This window comes from Neopelma chrysocephalum, unplaced genomic scaffold, assembly GCF_003984885.1.
Source record: "Neopelma chrysocephalum unplaced genomic scaffold, ASM398488v2 Primary Assembly neopelma1_97017, whole genome shotgun sequence".
NCBI classification, from domain to species: Eukaryota; Metazoa; Chordata; class Aves; order Passeriformes; family Pipridae; genus Neopelma; species Neopelma chrysocephalum.
This window is the reverse complement of record NW_020925659.1, coordinates 781,091-804,452: the sequence shown is the minus strand read 5'-3', so window position 1 is coordinate 804,452 and position 23,362 is coordinate 781,091. Positions and strand designations below refer to the sequence as shown.

The 23,362-nt window shown below is 37.8% G+C and overlaps 1 protein-coding gene across 2 annotated transcripts in view; it reads left to right on the top strand.

The window, feature by feature from the left end:
- The window catches only part of LOC113961008 (contactin-associated protein-like 4), a 190,794-nt gene that overhangs the window by 57,722 nt on the left and 109,710 nt on the right, over positions 1–23,362 (top strand). For both annotated transcript variants that reach the window (XM_027670992.1, XM_027670991.1), the window contains exon 3: positions 10,421–10,614. In XM_027670992.1, the coding sequence (XP_027526793.1) occupies positions 10,421–10,614 (194 nt within the window). The remainder of the gene's footprint in view (positions 1–10,420; positions 10,615–23,362) is intronic.

Sequence of the window (23,362 nt, the reverse complement as noted above, 5' to 3'; positions counted from 1 at the left end):
CCATGGGCTGATTCCAATGGGATGAGGTTCAACCAGGCCAAGGGCCGGGTCCTGCACTTTGGCCACAACAACCCCCTGCAGCCCCACGGGCTGGGACAGAGTGGCTGGAGAGCAGCCAGGCAGGAAGGGAGCTGGGAGTGTGGATGGACAGGAAGCTGAACATGAGCCAGAGTGTGCCCAGGTGGCCAAGAAGGCCAATGGATCCTGGTCTGGCTCAGGAACAGTGTGGCCAACAGGTCCAGGGAAGTGATTCTTGCCCTGGACTCAGCACTGGTGAGGCCACCCCTGGAGTGCTGTGTCCAGTTCTGGGCCCCTCAGTTCAGGAAGGATATGGAGGGGCTGGAGCAGGTCCAGAGGAGAGCAACGAGGCTGGGGAAGGGACTGGAGCACAAGTGCTGTGAGGAGAGGCTGAGGGAGCTGGGGCTGTTCAACCTGGAGAAGAGGAGGCTCAGGGGAGACCTCCTCACTCTCTGCAACTCCCTGACAGGAGGGGGGGGCCGGGGGGGGTGGTCTCTTTTCCCATTGGAATGGGCTGCCCAGGGAAGTGGTGGATTCTCTGTCCCTGGAGGTTTTTAAGGTGAGACTGGATGTGGCATCAGTGCCATGGGCTGGGAAGCACAGCGGGGTTGGATCAAGGGTTGGACTTGATGATCTCGGAGGTCCCTTCCAACCCAGCTGATTCTATGATTCTATGATTCTATAAGTGAACAGAATGCTGGGAATCAAACACCAAATTAGGGTAATACGTTATATGTAGGGGATGTTGCATTTACCAGTTTCATCTCAACTTTTTGGGTGCTTGTCAGGTCAAGGAGCTCACAAAGGTACAGAAATGGAACTCTGCTGGTACAGGCAGATTATGACACTTGTGACTCACACAAAGTCAAAATGGAATCAGACCAGACATTCCAGTGGACTTATGGATCACCTGTCAGTCTAGTGCAAGATATTCATGTTCTTGTGTGCATAAGATTTTCAAGGACCAGAAAAATGGCGCTGCACCCCTTCTCTTAAAAAACCATGTTCTCTTTGTGTGTGTCAGATCTTCATGCAGACCCAAACCAGATGGAGTTGGCCAGCATTCCCCTTCTGATAGCTGGAGTAATTTATACCCACAATAATGAAAATAAAACAGAGATTTTCTGTTTTAAATATACGCACTTAGAGTATTTTTGCTTGGAAACTGCAGGTGTCAATATTTGATCTGTTTGCTTTGCTGGACTGAATGCACCATGTGTGCTGAAACGGGTGCCAAAGTCAGTGAATCAGCATTTTCAAGGCTGAAATAGAATTTCCAGAAGTGCCACCATCAGAATGTGAATTAAGAAGGATTGATGTTAAAGTAGTGGTAAAAACAACAGGAACAAACACATTCATCTGCTCAAAGTTACTGTCCTGTTCATTTTCTAATACAGTATGCAAATATATCCCTCTGCTAAGTATAACTAGAGATGATATACCTAGTTATTTGGGATTTAGTTTGATATTATTTTTCAGTTATTATTTTTATTATTCAATTATTATTTTTCAATTTGTTGCCATTCTTTTTACAATTGACTGATATTGCTGCTTAACACCCTTTAAAGCAGTGTGCAAATGCTCAAGGAAAGTACAAGAGTATCTGAAACATTCTTTACCTTTTTTTACAGGACAGTTTAGAAAAAAATTGATTATTCCATATCTGTGTCAATCTGCTCTTAATAAATACCACTATTTCCTATTAAAATTACAGAGGTGGGTTTATATTTAAGAAGATGGGAACACAAACCATAAATGAGTGTGTGGATCAGAGAAATATAATCTGGGTATACAGCAGCTGATATGTAAAGAACATGTAAAAAGTTATTAGCCTGAAAGGAGTTGAATAAGTTTATCAAAGAGTGTATTTGAGTTAGTGATATCGTTTTCTTTGTTTTGTTGTAACAAATATTTATACAATAAATACGTATTTTCCATTTCCACTCCATTTGGTTTATATTAGCTGACATAATATACAAGTAGGAATCACATCAGTACAGAATTTTAGATGAGGATGCTGCTTAAACTCAGTGGTGTAGAAAGATGGTGGCAATGAGATCTTTTTTTATTTTTGTTTTCCCCAGGAAGTTTTCTATGCATCACCTACCTATGAACAAAAAGAGCTCCTCAGGTAAAAGTTACAATGATGAGGTCTAAATGATCCTCACTTCACTGATGAAGAAAAAGAGAGAGAAGGTTAAAGATTAAAAGTAGTGAATCAAACTTCACACACAGCAGGATTTACTAATATGGCATCTTAAACCTGGATATGCCCAGAGACTATAGAAAGAAAAGAGGACAGCACTATTTCATGAGTACCTTTTCCTAAGAATGAAACAATCTCCCAGATTAAGTCCAGTCTTAGTTTCAGCCTTGGATTATTGTCAGAATATGTGCCAAAAAAGGAGTGTACCTGCTAGCTATGTGAAATCCCCAAATCCTAGTAAGGGAGATAGTTTGCTGATGATCATCAAGTAAAAGTGGATAGTAATAGCCAAGAATGATGTAAATGTTGCAATGAACTGGCGTGGTTCCAAAATGATTTTTCCCAGGAAACATTGCCTGTGAAGAGCAAGAACTTTTTCCCAGTGTAAGTAATTTGGAAGGACATTTTTCTAGTACCTGTCTCCTGCTGGAGAAAAAAAAAACCCACCTTTTTAATATACTGCAGGAGCAGCTCAGGGTGGCTCAGAGCATATCCTACATGATTACAGCTTCATTACCCATAGAAAAATTTTTTACTCAAACTTGGGCTTTCCAACACGCAGAAAAGGTGTTGCCTGGTGTAGACCATTTGTTCACAGTGCTTTGTGGTGTGCTGGTGACAAAAAAATCCTAGGAAAAAGTAGTGGCTTTGATAGGTCTTTGAATCATTGTCGATGAGTTCTTTTGATAAACTATGTCAGTTTATCAAACCAGCTCCCTTGATGTATTTACATAATGATTAATTGAGGAGAAATGTATTCAGAGCCTTCTGAAGATGAAATGTAAAGTGGGATTCACTGACTCACTCACTCACTCATTCAACTTAGTTACTGTTAACACAGAAGAGGGGGGTAAAATAAAGTTACCTACCTTGTTCTGACTCCCTGAAGCAAAGTAGATCAAAGTTTGTCATTATTAATACCATTTCTTAGTGCCTTTTTGTTGCACTGATTCAAAGCCAAAATGCCTCTGAAATGCCTCTTGACATAGTAACTGCTACTTGTCACGAATTATTATTAAACCTAATATTCATTTTATAATGCCTGTCACAATTTTGAAAGTTAAGTTCCTTATATATTAAATATCCTGACATTTGAAAAAATAAGTGCAATTTCTCCTTCTCTTCTAAGATCATACCTGTTTTTTCCACTGATACTTAGTTTCAGAAGATCTTAAAATTGAGTTAGACTTTCCTACAAGATTAAGCCTTTGAGGCCACTGAAGTAGCTGCTAAACCGACCTCCCTTAGAAAATTCTGTCTACCTGAAGCATTTATATAGCTCTTTTTCTGTTCTGCCCAGCTCAAAATTTGCTGATTTTTTAAAGTGGTTCTGGTTTCCGTTGGCATAGTTCTGCATGCCTATGCACACCTATGAAATGCTGCTCAAAATATACAGCTTTCTTACATGGATAAGCCAAAAAGTAGCTGTTATTTCTATTCTTGTTTCTGGGAGTTAGTCAGATAAATTCCTCTCGTTCTTCAGATTTTAAGAGGCAAGAATTCTTCACTCATTTCTTGACCACAAAGGTAACTCATTATAGCTTTCAGAATCAGATACATTATTTAAACCATACTAAAATAGATGGAAAACTGCAAAGAATGCTTAACTTTGAGATCGAGGAGAAAGACTGGTCTTGGCATTCTTCAATGTGCCTTTCAACACCAAAAAGAGTGTAATCCTGCTTCTCTATCCTTAAATGATATCTGGTGAAAATATGGTAGAGTTCAACCTGGTTTACCTGCTACAGATCAAAGGCCAAAGAAGAAGCAGTTCTCATAAAATGTGGTTGAACATTACCATGCAGAAATTTTATATATGAAGCAGTTCCTGCAGAAGTGGCTTCTGATCTAGCTGTCCCTCTCTGCCTCTTTCCATCTGTGTTAAAAAAATGATAGTCTCCAGTATTTCTTATTCATAGCTCAGTGTCCCTCATCCCTTCTAAGTTTTATTTTCCATGGTTTATCCCTGCTTTCAAATTTTGAGGCTTATATCCATGTTTTATCACTGAAATACCACTCAGAACAGCGTTGTTGTGATAGCTTTTTCATAGCCAAGTTGTGATGTAGACTGATTGACATCTTTGGCTATTTAGGTTCTTCCTGATAATTACTTTTCTTGCTCTTTGCTGGGTTTACAAATGCGAGTTTCTAAATGCACGAGCTCTATTTCTTGAATGGCCTGATTTAAGTATAAGAGAACAAAAATCTAAAAAAAAAAAAGGGTCTGATCCAAGCAGTACTGTTACTCTAGACACTTTTTTAAGGGGCCCAGAAGGTTGTCACCTGGTAGCAATGCATCAGCACCATTTATCAGACACTGCCTCCCACTCCCCATCCTTGTCATCAGTCAATAAACTCTTAGAGAACAAAACCCTTGTACTCTTTATCTAAGTATAAGCCTACAGTTTTATAGTTCTCAATTTATGAAAGATGGTGCCTTGCCTTTCAGCTTGAGAAATGAAATAACTTCTTACTTTGGTACTTTAGGGGGGTTGAATAATGTAAAACACTTCATTTGACTTTTTAAAGCCTAGGAAGCCTCAGTTGTCAAATACTTGCGTGTAGAAAATCAGCTTTGTAATAAGTAGAGGCAAATTCATCCCTGGTGCAGCTTTATTGACTTGAAATTAAAACCAGCTTCTGTTAAATGATCCATATGGGAAATACAGAGTTTGATTAATCAAAAGAAAGCATCCTTTCTTATGTGTGTTAGTTTTAAACCTGGGCTTTTACTAATATGCACTGCTTGGAGTAACTGCAATTAAATATGCACAAAATTGACTGAATTTGAAAGTGGTTTAAATGGTAGTGCTGATATAATGAACTGTGAGTTCATTATACGAGTGTGAACTGCTTTGTGCTTTACTTAACGACACAGGCAAGGGTAGTTATAGAGCAGGAGAAGCAAAAAGGGGGGTGCTGTTCATACAAAGGGGAAATCCTTAAATCAGTTCCTATTCTATGCAGTTCAGAGTTTTTATGATGAAGCAAAAGAGGGCCTGGCAGCCTGATAACCACAGAGAGCCACTTTGAAAAGCTTAAGTATCACCTAATACATTTTCTGCTGGAAAGGTCAAGTTTTATACCTCATATGGCACTCCAGATCCACTGTAGCCATACTCAGGTGTTTTCTGTTGAGGATTTGAGTTTTTGGACATTTTCCTCAGCCATTTCTAGCTTTGTTCCTTTGTAGCTACTTGCTACTCTTGCTGATTTTCTTTTTCTATTTTCAATGTCTTAGTGACAATGGTATGGTCACCCCAGTGAAGCTAAGGAATTATGAAAATACATGCTCTTTAAACACATATCCTACTAGACAAGAGTCAGAATGATGAAATAATACCCATTCAGTGTTTTGATGTGTTTATGTTCATGGTCGTGGTGGAAGGCAGAAGAGATTTGACCTCTAGAAGCAAGGAAAATAATATAATAGAATTTAAACTACATATGAAGTGCATAAGAAGGGAAGTCAAGAAATACAGGCTATCTGATGGAAAGCAGGTTGTCTCCTGTAAATTTAGTGCCAACATCCAGGACAGCTTACAGTCAACAATCTTGTTTATAGTTTGAAAATTGAAGCGACTGAAGAAACAGAAATCAAGAGTAATGGAAATTTATAGGCAAAATTTGAAAAAACAAAAGGTGCATGATTGCTTCAATTTTAATCTAATCAATTTTAATGTGTTAAAAATATCAAAATATCAAAATACTAGGATATTTTTCATAATTTAATATTCAGTTTATTTATGAATATCACATAAAATGAAGGAGTACGAGGTTGCTAAATGTGTTTAGTAAGTTAGTGTGCTTTAAAGAGAATTACACCACATGTGTACAAATATGTTTTACAAGCATTGGTGTTTAAAAATTAAAATAGGAATAATAAATAAAAGAAAAACATTTTATGTATTAGCTGTGTGTTCAACTTCAAGTCAGCATGTTCTTCATAAAGGGTTGGACTTGATGATCTCAGAGGTCCCTTCCAACCAGCTGATTGTATGATTCTATGAAAAGTAACTCTGCAATGCTCGGGAGTTTTAACAGGAATCAAGCACAAAACTTGCATGCTTTGCCAGATTGAATGTGGTTTTTTGGTATGGTGCATGCAAATAACCTCAATATTGGCAAGAGACAGGGGAAAATAAAGAGGGTAAACACCTATTGAGACAAAGTTTAAAAAAAAAAACAACTCTAGATACAGGTTGTCTCCCCTGTGAACATTATTTTTCTGATTTGCTGTTAGTTCACAACAAAAGATGTTTCACTAGTGACTGTTAGAACACACACTCAATAACTGAAGAAAATGTGTACCTTAGATGAATGATATGGGCAAAAAGAAAAGTTAGAGAGTTAAAGTGAAGAATTCAAAGTCTATTATTCAGGAAGTTTAAGGATGACAAGATTATGTCCCTGTAAATCTTAGTGTGTCTCTGTGTGTTCATTTTGTCAAAGTCTTGATGAACATATGAGTATGTTGCACTCTGTGGATTTATTTGCTTCCCCACAGAGTGTCTTTAGGAAATCTCTTTCCAGATCTCCCCAGAAACATCCACACCGTGCAGCACAAACATCTGGCAAACCTTTCTGGTTTTCAGCAAGATCCTTCTGACATCTATTATGCAGCCAGTCACAGCAAAAAGTGACTGCAATTTGGTACACTCATCAGTCTTGCTGATGGACAGGATACACTGTAAAACAGATGATAAAATGCTGGGTGAGGAGCTAACATGCTCTATTAGTGTTTCCCGCAGGACTGGGCAAATGTTTCCTCTCTGTGATGGTGCAGGAGCACTCAGATGCTGGGAGGACAGCTGTCTGCTGGAGAGTCAGATGGGAGAGCTCCTGAGGAGCCTTTGGCAGATGAAAGCATCATGTGAACCAGAGCATTGCACTGCTTCAGGAAACATGTTGCAGTTTCTGAGTGGTGGTCCAGGCTGTGGCTTCACTTTGTTGGAGGCATCATGCTGCTTTTGTTCCATAGTTATTCTGCATGGGTCTTATGTTGCATTGGTTACTAGAGGGAGCTGCTTTACACTGATGACGCCGCCCTTGTTGCCCACACAGAAGCAGCTCTGCAGCGTTTAACATCCTGCTTTGCAGACGCTGCTGAGCTCTTTGGGTTGGAAGTCAGCTTAAAGAGGACAGAAGTTCTCCATCAACCTGCACCTCAGGAAGTCCCCCATCATCCCCATATCACCATTGGTGAATCAGAGCTCAAATCAGTCCAGCAGTTTAATTCCCTAGGCAGCCTCATCTCCTGGGATGGTGAGATTGACGGGGAGATAGACAACAGGTTAGCAAAGGCATACAGTGCCTTGGAAAGCTTCATAATAGAGTTTGGTGAAATAAACACCTGAAGAAAAGTACCAAGCTCAGTGTTTCCAGAGCCATAGTGCTGTCTGCTCTCTTGTATGGATCTGAATCATGGCTCATCTACCGCCACCACCTGCGACTCCTGGAACGCTCCATCAACGCTGCCTCCGTACAATCCTAAACATCCACTGGGCAGATTATGTGACCAATACATCTGTTCTAGAACAAGCAGCAGTCACAAGGATTGAGGCCATGTTGCTGAGAACACAGCTGTGCTGGGCAGGGCACGTCTCCAGGATGAAGGACCAACCACCCCCTCCCTAAGATCCTGCTTTATGGGGAACTTGCCACCGGCTGCCGCAAGAGAGGAGCCTCGAAGAGGAGATACAAGGACTCCCTGAAACAACATCTCAACCTTGGCCATATTGATCACCAGAACTGGTCTACTCTGGCCTCCAATGGGGAGGTCTGGAGACACACCATCTATAACGCTGCTGATGCCTTTGAGAACACACCAGGATCACCCTTGAGGAGAAAAGACAACGCAGAAAGAATCGTGTCTTGCAGAATTTACCACCTAAGGAGTCTTTCTGCTGTGTCTTTTGCAACCGGACGTGTCTATCTCATATTGACCTTTTTAACCACCAGCGTGTTTGTAACAAACGTGGGTAGAGCCCTTCCCAAATCTTTGTTCGCGAAGCCCAGCCATGATAATACTAGAGGGTTGACATATGGCTTCTGGGACTGCATCTTTACTGTAATCCCTCAAATCAACTGACATTAGCTGGCATTAGAACGCTGTGTATCTGTTCTTCCTTCTCTTCTTCCTATGGAATGTAGTACAGCATGTTGTGGCCTGTCTGATGGCATGCCTTGCAAAAGCTTCTGGGAAATGCAGTACTAAAGACAGCAGTATCTCCCTCAGGCTGGCAGCAAGTAGTACTGCCATAACTGACTGCTTTTCAGGCATTTTTTACTTATGTCTTTATTTACATCTTTGTAACTTCTATCACTTCATTCTGAATAAAGTTCTGCCGTTTCACCAAGCGAAAATGCTTTTTGGCAAGAAGGGGTTTAAAAATTATGTGCTTGGCACAGCCTGCCAGACCACTCCTGTTGACTAGAATACAACCCTGTCTTTCAAGTGGAAAGTTCAAAAATATCACCAAGCTTTGCCCAGTGACACAGTGTTCTGAGGAGGCTTTGGAACCATGGCACTGGAGGGTGATGCTGTGTCTGCAAGTGTTGGTGCGCGAACTAAAGATAAAGCTTTGGAGTCTGCAAGAGAGCAATCAGGATACAGCCACTGAAATCATATATTTACACAGAATTTTAAATCCTAATTTAGATAAAGAGGAAAAAAATATTAAAAAATCTACACAGTATTTACCTCCACCCATAGTTTTAATCCCGTCATGTTTTAATTAACTCATAAATGTGTGGACAAAGACATTTTAGATACGGGAACTGTATGTATTTCTTTCAGTGTTTCCACTTTGCCCTGTAGAATGAACCTCACTTTTTGTGTGTTATGAACACCCATGTGATTTCCCACTGTTCTATATTTAAATGACAGTTTTACATCCATAAGTAAAAATTCTTTTTTCTTTTCTTTTCTTTTTTTTCCCTGGAGTAGATAATGTTAATAACTTGAATCATGACTCTGAACAGAAGTAAACCATATGTGTTATTTTACTTGTGAATTTTTCTACATCTTGAAACCTATTCAAGCATAAGATTGGATTGCAGCTACTTCTGCATTAAACAGTGTTTAGTGATTGTTGTGGGAACTAGATATATCTGTTGTTCTGTGCGTGTATGCTTTAAGAACTTTTCAAGGTGCCTCTTGTGTTTAACTGTGTTAGAGGTGAATCTGTACTTATGAAATGGTGCTTTTATAATCTTTGTCACATTATTCTCTAATAAAAATCACCATATTTTGCAGATACTTGCAGATTTTGCAAAGCAGTTTCATAAACCAATAGTTTTTTATCTTATGAGATTATTTGATACCTACCATGGCCTTTGCCACCCAGCTTTATAGACAAGCTAGTAGCATGATCTGAATAAAAAAAGGCAAAAAAAGGAAGACATGGGAGTACTGAATTGATATGATGTCCTTCTTCCTTTCATCATGTCTTTCTGATTAGTTAAAATACTGGAGAAGTTTAGCTCTTATATTTTCAGTGAAATTTTATGTTTGCAAAGGGCTGTGTCTGTGATTGAACTACATGTGTATACTTCATACTGTCTTACTGTTTTGCCTACAAATTTCTTGGTCCCTTTAAGAAGCATGTGCAAATTTGTCATCCAACTAGTCTTTATTTCTTCACATGCAAGTCTGTATATCCAGGCCTCACAGAACAGAATCGTGCAGAATCATTCAGAGTAGACAGGGCCTCAGGAGATCTTCCAGTCTGCAGGGAATAAAACTGAGATGTATAAAATAAAAAGACAAAATTCAGAATTTTTGACTCGAAGGGTCTAATTGGTTAAAAATTAATCTGTAAAATTTGTTACAGAATTCAGAGAGAGAAAAAAAGGGTGTGAATCAATTCACAATGATCTCACTTTTGTTGCATTTGGTTACAAATATCAAGTAACTTGTATAAATTTTTATAATACTTGCTAAATAACACCAAGACAATTTTGGTGCAACTATATCTTGAATTAGAAGCATAGAATCACCGAATAGCTTGAGTTGGAAAGGACCATTAAAGACCATCAAGTTTCAAACCCCTACCTCGGACAAGGACATCTTTCATTAGATCAGGTTGCTCAAATAAACTAATTTATTTTTGAAAGTTTTGTGTCATATACAAGTTTTGTGTTAACATCCTTATTTTTAGGAATACATTTCACTCTTTTTTCATTCTTTTTAAGGTGCTGGTGGCTGGTCTCCACTCGTGTCCAATAAATATCAATGGCTTCAGATTGATCTCGGCGAAAGAACTGAAATTACTGCTGTTGCTACTCAAGGTGGTTACGGGAGCTCAGATTGGGTAACAAGCTACCTTCTGATGTTCAGTGACAGTGGAAGAAACTGGAAGCAGTATCGTCAGGAGGAAAGCATTTGGGTATGTCCTTTCAATAATGAGAATTAATTTCTGCAGAAGACTTAAAAAGAGACTTACCACGCGTTGTTGCAAATCTAAGCAAGGCAGTGGAATGTGAAGAACCACACCTGAAGTGGGTAGATAATTAAATGTACAAAGTAATTTAGCTTTTGAGAGATGAAAGGCTGTAAAAAGCCAACACACATCAAAACTCTTGCTGTGGCAATACTCCATTAAGACAGAAGGAATTATTTTGAGGACTAAAACTGTACTACAAAATCTCTTTTGTCTGGCTATATATGGCAAAGTTCTTTTCCCAAAAGTGTTGATCCCATTGCATGAAATTTGCCTTTTATTTAGGGGAAGAAAACCAAACCAAAGCAAAATGCTTGCTTTATTTTTTCTGGAACATTAAATCTAATTGTAAGAATAAAATGAAACAACACAAGGAAATCAAAATCTTAACCCAGCAAATCCCAGTTTATTTAAAAAAAAGAAAGCAATATTTAATTTTTGGTCATCAAATTCAGAGCCTGGTTTCTGGTACTTGAGCACATTTATCTCTCATTATCCTTGTAGCTAGTAATAATAATTAATAAGCCTTGCAAAACTCATAATTCGTGTGAATTTTAATGAAAACAAAGGTTATACAGTACCAGAGAGATGATGCCCAAAATCCACATGAAAAAGTGAACCATATGGTTGTATACAAGGGTTGCATCTTTCCTTGACCCCAAATGATTAGCAGCTTGGACTAAAGAAAGAATATTGGAACTTGTGGTATATTATTTTATCTTAAGAAGTTAATTCTGTTCTTGTGTCCATACATTGAGCTGATTAATTTCTAAATTTTTCTAAGCCTTCAGTTGTTTCTTGCTGCAGTTAAACATTATGTTAATATGTATTTCATTTTATGCATTTTAATTTTGCTGACTTTTAATTCAAAATGTTCTAGTAACTCTTATTGTCAAAACCCATCTATGGTATAATGAGATTATCCAGTGTTTTATTTGTTGCATAATTATCCTTCTTTTTGAATTTGCTGCATACTTCTGCTTCAGATTGTGTTTTCATAACAAAGGGAAATAAATGAGTTTCTAATCCATATGGCTGTGGGGAGTGAGAAAAGAAAATCAATCTTCCAAATGACAAATGAGCATAAGCTGCTACAATATTGTCTTTGCTCATCTTAAAACAGATTGATAAAACATATCTGAGAGGTAGAGCAGCTCGAGCTCTTCAGAGAGGGCTCTTTTGAAATCCCATATTGGTATTGCAAACAGTGAGGTAGATAGTTATTTCTCAAATATTGCCACTGGTAAAACATCAAATAAAAGTTCTGAAAAAAGTAGTTTAATGCTGATGAAGACACTGGATAAGGAGGTTGTTAGATCTGTAGAAGGGAAGAGCAGAGCTTCAATTCCATTATCTGAAACTTAATAAAAAATGATTATTTCAATGATTGCAATGCAGATTGAAGGTATGGCTTGCAGGCAGTGATGCATAATTCAAGGATGGAAACCATCAAATTCGGGGATGGTCTATTGATCTTTTTTATGTATCTTTATTTAGGAGTTCTGCTTCTAGGAAAATAAATTTTCTCTTTTCTAAACCAATACATAGGCATTGTCTTGGAGTGAAACTCTTAAATCTCTATTTATTTTATAGATTGTTATCTCTATAGACTGTCTTTGGAAATGAAGTGCTCATTTTCATTATAGGCAAGATCATCCCACGTTTTATGACAGTTACTGCATTACTGTGTTATTTCTACCCTGTTTTTAATGGAATCATTGACCTGTTACAAGACTGCTTAGAACAAGTACCATTTTTGTTTTTTTTTTAATACTACTGTGTATTAGAATGAGTGACAATGTCTAGTTTTGAGGGCCGTGCATGGAAATCTTCTCTAGGTAAGGATTTTCACCTTGTAACCATTCTTCCCAGACTTAAGCAGAAAAGATACTTCTCTTGTCTGCAAATTCAGAGATGCCTACTTTTTGTTTTTCTTTTCAGATGTTAGTTTTGAATTGCCTTTGTGTCCTTGTGGTTTATCTTAAGGTTCTGAAGCTCCTGCCATTGGCGAAGCTATAACAGTTTTTTCACTCACTGTAAAATTTTTGTAACAACTGAGACGAAAGAGGACTATCTAGACATCTACAAATGATCTAGTTATGAAGACTCTCTTTGCAGACTGTGGAAAGGGCATTGTTTTTTCCAAGACTGGTTCCTTTGACCTCAGGTGTCTTTGTTAGGTTGAAAGGAACCACGTAGAACTATTTCATTTTTGCCCACCTATAAAACGCTTCATTGCCTGCTTGGTGCTGAATTTGGATGTAGACACTCTCAAGTTAGGTGAGATTAACCTCTCTCCCCTCTTGTGGCTGCTGAATATGATTTGTTTCCAGTCCTCTGTATATTGGGAGCTGGCTTAGAAGGAATCATGGTGACTGTAGTCTTTACTCATGCAATACACCTTGGACTCAGTCTTCTCAGTGTTGGGCCCAGTTCTGTTTAATATCTTTATTGATGTTCAATATCTTTATTGATGATTTAGATGAGGGGATTGAGTCCATCATCAGCAAATTTGCAGATGACACCAAGCTGGGGGGGAATGTGGATCAGCTGGAAGGCAGGAGGGCTCTGTAGAGGGACCTGGACAGGCTGGATCCATGGGCTGATTGCAAGGGGATGAGGTTCAACCAGGCCAAGGGCCGGGTCCTGCCCTTTGGCCACAACAACCCCCTGCAGCCCCACGGGCTGGGACAGAGTGGCTGGAGAGCAGCCAGGCAGGAAGGGAGCTGGGAGTGTGGATGGACAGGAAGCTGAACATGAGCCAGAGTGTGCCCAGGTGGCCAAGAAGGCCAATGGATCCTGGCCTGGAGCAGGAACAGTGTGGCCAACAGGTCCAGGGAAGTGATTCTTGCCCTGGACTCAGCACTGGTGAGGCCACCCCTGGAGTGCTGTGTCCAGTTCTGGGCCCTCAGCTCAGGAAGGACATGGAGGGGCTGGAGCAGGTCCAGAGGAGAGCAACGAGGCTGGGGAAGGGACTGGAGCACAAGTGGTGTGAGGAGAGGCTGAGGGAGCTGGGGGGGCTCAGCCTGGAGAAGAGGAGGCTCAGGGGAGACCTCCTCACTCTCTGCAACTCCCTGACAGGAGGGGGGAGCCGGGGGGGGTTGGTCTCTTTTCCCAGGCAACTCTCAGCAAGACAAGAGGGCTCAGGGTCTTCAGCTGTGCCAGGGGAGGTTTAGGTTGGAGATTAGGAAGAATTTCTTTGCAGAGAGGGTGATCAGCCATTGGAATGGGGTGCCCAGGGAGGGGGTGGAGTCACTGTCCCTGAAGGTGTTGAAGGTGAGACTGGATGTGGCATCAGTGCCAGTGTCTGGGAACCACAGCGGGGTTGGATCAAGGGTTGGACTTGATGATCTCGGAGGTCCCTTCCAACCCAGCTGATTCTATGATTCTATGATTCTCATTGTTACTATCCTGATGACCTAAATTTATGCCTTACTTGCTACCTGATAACTATTTGGAATTTATCTTTTATGTAGATTTTATGTATTGCTTAAAGTCCTTCACTGACTAACGAAGTTTTTTTGAAAGACTAACCCCATTACAGTTATTTCCTAGAACTGCTGTCACTGTAGATTAAGTATTGTTAAGTAAAGTTAAGTATAGGTTTTACAGCAGAGGTTTTCTTATTTCATCAACACATTTTGTTGAAAGGAGAAGATTTCTGTCCAAAAAAATATGTGTTTTACCACTAATAAAAACTATTTTGCTTGAGAATTGTATCTTGACCAGAACTGTACCAACTCTTAAAAGATGTGAATATTGACCCTAGTAAGCACTGACTGAAAAATATTATGATAAATATCAAGAACAGTGCAGAAAATAATTAAGAGTTAACTTTAAAAAGGCAGTAACAGTCATATCAGTGAGGACAGAAATCTTTTTCCTTGATGGTGATTAGTTCAATCTTGGAAGAAATAAATTCAAGTAAATTTTAGATTTTCTTTAATTTTACCATAAATATAAAAGTGTTTGAACAAGGCATATTTTCCCCCTTTATGTTCTTCATTTTGTTTTTTTCTTTTTTTTTTTTCCTATTCATTAGGATGTAGTTTCAAATGCAGTAAAACTCAAACTCCCAAGCCTAGTTTTTTGCATAGTTCTTTATCTTACTTCTTCCTTTTTTTTAATCTGCTTCTATATTATGTTATTGGATTTTTTTCCTCTGGAAATGACAATTCTTTTCCCTTCTCTTCTTTCTGACTTCAAGAGGTATACGGTAAAACATCATGAAAAGTGTACACTCAGCTTAAATTTTGGTCAAGAAGTGCTAAGAAACTTTTTATGTCTTTAAATATGAACTTTAGTAGAGTTACTACTCTTCATTCTTCCTAGTAATTCGTATTCTATATCATCATCTGTTAAGAACTTCATATCGTAATTGAGATTTATCTGTTTATTGATCCTTTTAACTAGTATATTTTCTTGTTCTAACTAAATTCATAGTTTTGTATCACAAAAGTTTTTGTGTTGCCTACTCTCCCCTTACCATTACTAATTGCTCTCCTCTTAAAAGGAGAGTAGTAAGGTAACAGAGATTATATTCTGTATTACTTTAAAAGGGAGGAGTTAAGAGGGGAAAGAAGGAGAGCAATTCACAGTTTGAACAAGTTTTCCATGGCTAATAATTTAAGTGAAAGCCTGAGTGGTCTAGCTTATGGAGAAATGAATCATGATGTTATTCATTAGCAGGTGTTTTGAAGAAGAAAAGAAATGCAATTTCTTTGATTTAGTGTTGATTTAGTGTTCTCTGATACAGCTAGGGAAATACACATAAGTTCAACCTTGTGGGTTTGGGTTTTTTGTGGTTTTTTCCTGCAAGAATAATGATTTATCCATTCCACAACTGGAATCGAGTTTCTAGTTTTGTTTGTTTTGGATCTTCTTTTTAAAATTTATATCAAAAGCAGGGAGATTAAAACTAACATTTATGCAAAATTATGTAAAATTTGGGGAAACTTTGACTATTTTTGCAACTTTTTTTTTAAAGGCATATTTCTTTGTATCTATTTTTTTACATATATTTGAGTTATGAGGTTTATTTTCTGTTTTATTGAGCTTAGCTGAAGTCAAAACTGGGAGTTTATCATAGGTTCCTCAGTCTTGTGACTTTACACAGAAGTAGCTTTACTCCGAGAAACTATTCTAATAATATGTAATATAATTTCATGAATATTGAAGGATTTATTGTGGATGAATTGCTACACATATTCACAGCTTCCTCTTTAAAGGAGGTGGCACATTAGAGTTTGTCGGAAACTTCTCATGATGTAAAATAACTCACAATTATGGAAATCTACAGGTTAGGAAATACTGAATCACAAGTGTTCTGTGATAGTCACATTATATGACCCAAGAGTGTGGAGTTGCTTCACTGTTTTTTTTTTAAACTGGTGACTCTTCCTTAGTCTTAGTGATTCATGTTTGCTGGATCCTCCTCCCTGGAGAAATATCAGAGTCACCATTCTTGATCATAATCTGCTTCACTTTAAAAGCTAAAAGTTGTGTATCTATGTTACCTTTCCGGACTTCTGCTAATTACTTTTTGAACAAAGACAAAAAAAATTAATTATGTTGATTCCTTTTGCAATCCCAGGCATAGACAATTTCAGTGGGTACTCTATCATTAAAACTCTATTCTAAAACTTTGAATAGAACAGTTTTAACTACTTGACTCAGTTTTGGAACTCAGGGTCTCACAACCTACCCACAACTGACCTCTGTCTTTCTGTAACATCCTCGATAAGAAAATCATCACAGAGTTTGTCAGATTGCATAGTTTGTGTGTAAAAACTCCAAAGCTCACCAGCATGTTAAAAGTGATTCAAAATATATTTTTTGCAGCTTCAAATTTTTAATTCTTCCCTGTAAAGGATAGTAACATAAAAGACAAGTAAACTGAGTATTAATTTATCATGTACAGTAAAAATCCTCTGCTGGGTGAGTGCTTGAAAAGAAATAAATGAAAAAGTGACTGCGTGTCTCAGTGTTGAAAATATAACATTGGCATCAAAAAGTTTTGGTTTGGAAATACTCATTCTATTTCAAAATGATTTGTTAAAATAACAGTAGGAATGGTCATGGCATGGCTATTGTCCAAAACCTTAGATGTACAAATCTAATACACAAAACCAAGAGTCACTGACTAGAAGGGTGGGAATCAGGAAAACAGTAGTGAAAAATGGTGATTATCAAAATCCAGGCATACCAGAGCTAAATTTTCTGGTTATATTGAATTACTTTAAACACAGATCTAAAATCCCATCTGAAACAAGAAAGACAAGGTTTACTGAAAAAGGGTTGGATACCGAAGCATTTCTTGAATGCAGAGGTCTGAAATATTTGCTTACTTTGTTATTTGACTTGACGTGAGGAGGAGAATACAGACAGGTGAAGAATCAATAAGTAGTAATTTATTCAATTAATGTTTGAATTTTCTGCCTGAGAATTGCCTGTTAGAATGTGATTTACATAAATGAATTTGTCATTTTCAAATTATTCTTAGAATTGTGCTTTTATGAATAGTTCATGATTTTTATTCAGCTTGCTGCAGTAATTAGGGACATATCCTGGTCCATTTTCAGTATATACACAGATCTCACTGATATGTTGAAATTCCCTAGCTAAGTAACCAGAAGTGTTAAGATCAAAGTATTCTGAGTAAATGCTCAGAGTAATGAATTTAAAATTAATTTTTCAGAAGAATTCTGTACTAATTTCGTTACACTATTCTGAATATAGTTACAGTACCCCGTGAATGAGTAAATTTTGGTAGGAAAAACAAATGAGATATGAAAATGGTTAAATAATTTAATTTCAAAAAAGATCGTGAGTTGTCAGTTTTAACATCTTCACAGTTCTAAGGGAAATTAAATTCAAACATCTCAGTTCTATCAGTGTTCTGGGTTCCATTTATGTTGAGGACATTTGGATGTTTATTTAGAACATTAAAATTTCTGAACTTACTTTCTAAGCTTTTGGATTTACATATCCACTTCTGTTTAAAAAGCACTCTGACCACGCTGCTATTTTTGGACACTTAAATGGCAATCTAATAAGGCTAATTTAGCAGTCACAGTGATTAATGTTCTGTATAAAATAACTTATAGTAGATGAACAGATGAATGCATGCATCAAGGTTAACCTGTCCCAGAATACTTAATATAGGTTAAAAAGAAGGGGAAAAGGGTTGAAACATCAGCAAAAAATACAGTGATTTAAATAAAATCTGTATTAATTGTGTGGGTAAACATTAAACAAATGATTAATGCCAAAAGAGGTGCAATACCCATTGTCACTACAGGTATTATGGCAGACCATGAGTGGGAAAAAAAGTTACACACAGAGTTAAAAAAGTATATTTAGGACAGCAGGATGCCTTGGAGATACCCAAGTCCAGCAGCAAGCAGCAGTAAATATTCCTTGTAATTAGATATTCAGAGGTTAGTTTAAATGTATGTTGCAGTCATTAAATTAACAGGAGCTCTGGGAAACAAATGTAAATATCTTGGGATGATACTTTGTTATTTTAAACGCTGCTGCTGGTGAACTAATTGCTGTGTACTAGAGTTGGTTTCTGGGGCTGATCTTGCTCAGAACTGTTTTTCTGACTGTTACCTGTTGCATCATGAGCAATTGAAGAGCAACTACAACTTTCTGTATTTGTAGACACCACAGGTGGCCACTTCATTGCTTCTGCCTTTCTCTGCGTGTTTAGTTAGTGAGTTTGTGCTATAAAAACCTGAGCATGACTAATATGCATGATTCTAATATGCAGAAATCTTGCAAATGGCAGTGCTATTACCTTGGGTTGTTTTTGTAAAATATCAATAGTGCTTTTTCATGAAGGCAATTATTTTCTTTTCACCTCTGTTTATCTGCACTCTACTCTGCCATTTTTCTATGAAAATGATTCACTGTGATAGGTGATAAGTTATTCTATACTATTTCTACTTATTGGTTGTCTTAAAATCAATAACATCGTAATATCCACTGAGTAAAAAAAAATTAGAACTAGAGCCTCTCAGGCTGGTCTAGAGTGACATGACACTGATCATATCATTCTCGTTCTAATATGAGAGGCTTGTGCTTGAACACGTGTGCCTGCTCGAAAATTAATTATGATGAATGAGAAAAAGTGTGGTACAACTAGGAAAATAGTGTCCCTATTTTCTGAAACAGGCATATTGTAAGCTTGAAAAAATCATGTTGTCTTTGAAAGAAAACATTTCATCTTTGTAATCAGGATAGGGTGTATTCAGTTTGCTCAAGGACTATTGAGCAGGAAGGTAAGAACAGACCCTGCATTCAGCCATTCCCTTAAATGTAACAAAAATACTTTCAGAAATCGACATCAGATTTCATTTGGAAGAGTGTCTCTGTCATATATAGGTTTGTTTTATGTCTGGTTTTATTCCTGAGGTTTAAAAGTAACCAAAAGTACTGAATTTTTGTAAAAATTTTAGTCATTGAACTTCAGAGAAAACCTCAAATTTATATTGAGTGTATAACATCTTAACCCTGGTATTGTCATAGACATGTTATTTTAATAGACATGTTATTTTAATTCCTTAGTATATTGGTTATTGTAATAGTATTTTATGTTTAGAGCATAGTCATGGAATATTTTATTCAATTAATGTAATATTTTCACATTTCCCTCTTAAGAACTTAAAATTCCTTTGGAAAACTTCCTAAACATTGAAATTACAGAGTCCTAATGGTAGAAATAAGAGATCTAAGTGGTTTGTTGTAGTCATGGTGGGTTTTTGTTTGTTCAGTTTGTTTTTGTTGTTGTTTTGATTGCAGGTTTTCTTGGGTTTGATTGTTTCTTTTTTTTTTAATTTTATTTTCCTTTGCTGTTGTCATTTTAAGTTCTCTTTTTGTCCATGTACTATGCTACTTAAGAATTAAAATCTACCATGCCTAAGCATTCAGAAGAAACTGAGAAAACCTCTGCCTCTTCATTTGTTTGTGCAGTTGAGGTCATACATAAGGCTGTTAGAACGCAGAGACTTTTTGGGGGGGGAAAATTGAAATCTATTTTCAAAGTACTTGTCTTCAATGGGCAAATACAGTTAAAATATAGGATGACTCACAGAATGGTTGGGGGCCTCTAGAGATCATCTCGTCCAACCTGCTGCTAAAGCAGGTTCAACTAGACCAGATTGCACAGGACCACATCTGGGTGGATTTTGAGTGTCTCCAGAGAAGGAGACTTCCCAGGCTCTCTGGGCACCCTGTTCCAGTGCTCTTGCTTCCAAGAGTCTGGGATTCCTGAAGGCTGACCTTACCAGTGAACACTAAACCAAAGAAGGTATTCAGGATTCCCATCTTCTCTGTGTCCTTTGCCACCAGGGCACCCACCTCACTCATCATCAGATCCACATTTTCCCAAGTCTTCCTTTTGCTACCTATGTCCTTGACATCCCTTGTCAGATTTAATTCCAAAGCCTTCCTTTTGCCATCACTGCATTCTCTGGAAATGAAATCTCTGTGTTTAAGACAGACATTGGTTATACAAAAAGAACATTTTTTGAGATTATGTATGAAATTTCTGTTCAGTTTTGAAGTAAAATGTACCTCTTATTATAAATGTCTTATTTTATCAATATCACCTTCAACTGATAGTGACCTGACCACTAACTTGGTAGAAACTCCACTGTGTACATTTTTTAGTTGGCTAAGATTCCATGTGATGATTCCACCGTATCTTCACAGCCTTGTTAATGGCATAGAATTTGCTTAACTTGTGCTTTATATATTTTTGATTAATTATTGGCAATTTGAATCGTGTAAGGACAAACAAGATTGGTATCAATACTGTGTACTTTCTTGTCTCTATATTTTATGGCCTCTTCATAAATCAAAAGTAGTGTTATTCCTCTACTTGACACATATTTTCATCTTAGCAGCATGCATTTCCATGCTGAATAAGGAATTAGTAGACTGGTGCTTAAAACCATTTAAATCTGCATATTCTCTTGCCAGACAGTGACATTTGCTACCACTTGTTTTAAAGGTCATAGGTAAGCAAGTTTAAATGGACTTTATCGCATATTTCATCCCTTCTGTAAAACTTACTAGATTTAAACTGTGAAAAGAATATTTTAATGTGTTTTAAATAAGCAATTCAGCAACTGTAGCAACACTACTCACATCTAGTAAAGATTTCTGTGTGATCAGTTCCACCCTTTGAAGATTCAGTGAATACCTTATTCTTTTTTACTTCTTAAATTGCCTTATTTTTTGAAGGTCACTGGCCCTAATTAAAATATCACTGACAAGAACTACCTTAATGTGCCTCAAGGAGCCCTCTCCACTATTTCTCTACATAGTTGGCTGTAAAGAAATCAGCTGCAATTGTGTGGTTTTTTGATCTCCAGAACTGAGTCAAAGTATCAGAAAAGTTCCATGAAAAATTCTAACTTTCAGCATTTAACTAACTTTAAACAATTACTATTAAATTGTTTATTCTCTATGTCTGTTAATTTATCTGCAACTTTTTCAGCAGATTTTCTTGTGTGAAGGTCACAACATCTTTGAGTTATTTCACGTATTCAAAAAAAAAAAGAAATTGAGCATACAGATTTGTTTGTGTAGAGTTCAGTAACTCCCATAATTTTCAATAAAACCCCTATACATAAGGTTTTTATTTGGTTTAGTAGACAGGTCATGGATTCTATATATATTTGTCTGTCTTACTATCACATTTGTCTTTTTGACAGTTTAGGTTGTGGAGGACTTTAGTGAATTTTTATTTGAAAACCTCTTGAAAACTCTACATGACAAAGTCTCTACAGTGCAGTTGAAAACAATGTCAGACAAGCAAATAAAAAAAAATCAGAAAAGGAAAAAAACAGAAACAGGTTGTGGTTTTTGTTGTTTTGTTGGGCTTTTGGTTTTTTGTTGCTTTTGTTTTTATCAGAACCACCACAACATTGATGCATAATCACAGATCTAAAGAAAGGGGGTCTGAAAAGCAATATTTTTTGGTTTTTCTTTGGCTCATTAATAGCTATAGGTAAATCACTTCTTACTACTTCAGAGGGGAACATTAAAAATATATTCTACAGAGTACACTTCGTAATTGAGAAGGAATTAGGTTTTAGGAATAACAGAGTAAATTCAGTAATTTAAACATACTGTCAAGCGCTGGAAGAACATCAAAGATATTTGCCATTTGGTTTGGTTTTCCCATTATTTTTTATCCAAAGAGCTTGTATCGAGTTTGAATGGCAAGACACAGTTACTGGGGGGGGAGGGAGGAAGGAGGGAAGGCACCCCGAGGGGTGGCCTCTCTGACAAGCTGCTGGAAGCTTCCCAGATAACTGATGGAGCCAATCCCAGCCAGCTCTGAGGTGGACCTGCTGCTGGCCAAGTCTGAGGCCACCACTGGCTGTGGTGGCTTCTCTCCAATAACATATTCGAGGTGTGGAAAAAATTACCATGGAACGCAGCAACCTGAGAGAGGAGCCGGAATTATGTGTGAGCAAAGCCCTGCAGACACCAAGGTCGGTGAAGAAGAAGAGAGAGGAGGTTCTCCAGGCTCTGGAGCAGAAAATTCTCCTGCAATCCCTGGTGCAGACCATGGTGAGACAAGTCTGTGCCCTTGCAGCTCACAGGGGGTCTGCAGTGGAGCAGAGATTTACCTGCAGCCTGTGGAGGACCCCACACCAGAGAAGGAGGTGTGACCGCATGGGAAAACCACTCTGGAGCAGGTTTGCTGTCAGAAATAATGACCCTATGGGGGATCCACACCGGAGCAGCCTGTTCCTGAAGGACTGCAGCCCTTGGAAGGGACCCCTGTTGGCACAGTTCAAGAAGAACCACAGCCTGTGGGATGGACTCATGTTGGAGAAGTCAGTGGAGGACCATCCCTGCTGGGAGGGAATCCACAGGACAGAGTGAGAGTGAGACTTTCCCCTGAGGATGAAGGAGTGGCAGGAACAATATTTGATGAATTGACCACACTGCCTGTCTGCCTGTCCAACTGTAGGGGAGGAGAAAGAGAAATTCAAGAGTAATTTACAGCCAGGAAGAAGGGGAGGGGTAGGAGGAAGGTGTTTTTAAGGTTTGGTTTTATTTCTCATTTTCCTGCTCGGATTTCATTGGTAATAAATTAAGCTAATTTCCCTAAGTTGACTGTGTTTTGTCCATCATGGTAATTGGTGAGTGGTCTCTCCTTGTCCTTTTCTTGACCCATGAGCTTCTTTTATACTTTTACTTCCCTGTCCAGTTGAGGAAGTTAGGGCACCTGCCCAGCCAGTGACAACCCACCACAGAGCTCTACTCCACTGGTACATCCACAGAACAGGGAAAATAACTGTTTACTTGTTATTAATTTAATAAAATTAAAAGATCAAGAGAAAATGCTAGTTGCATTTCCCTTTGCCATTAGAGAAAAAGTGGAATCTATACTTCACAAACTATCCTGGACAAGCTCAGCATTTAGATTTTTCTAGGAAAAAAAAAGATAAGGAAGTTGGAAAAAATATTAAGAAGACTTTTTTGACCCATATAATGTGAAGCTGAAAGAAATAAGTTGTCAACACTGAGGAATACTGAATACATATATATATACACATAAATAATCTGAACATCATATATATGTATATATATATATTATTTACTTTAGGAAATCTGTATGCATTACATTCAGCATGTGAAATAGGAAAGAAATTATTTTTCAAAGATG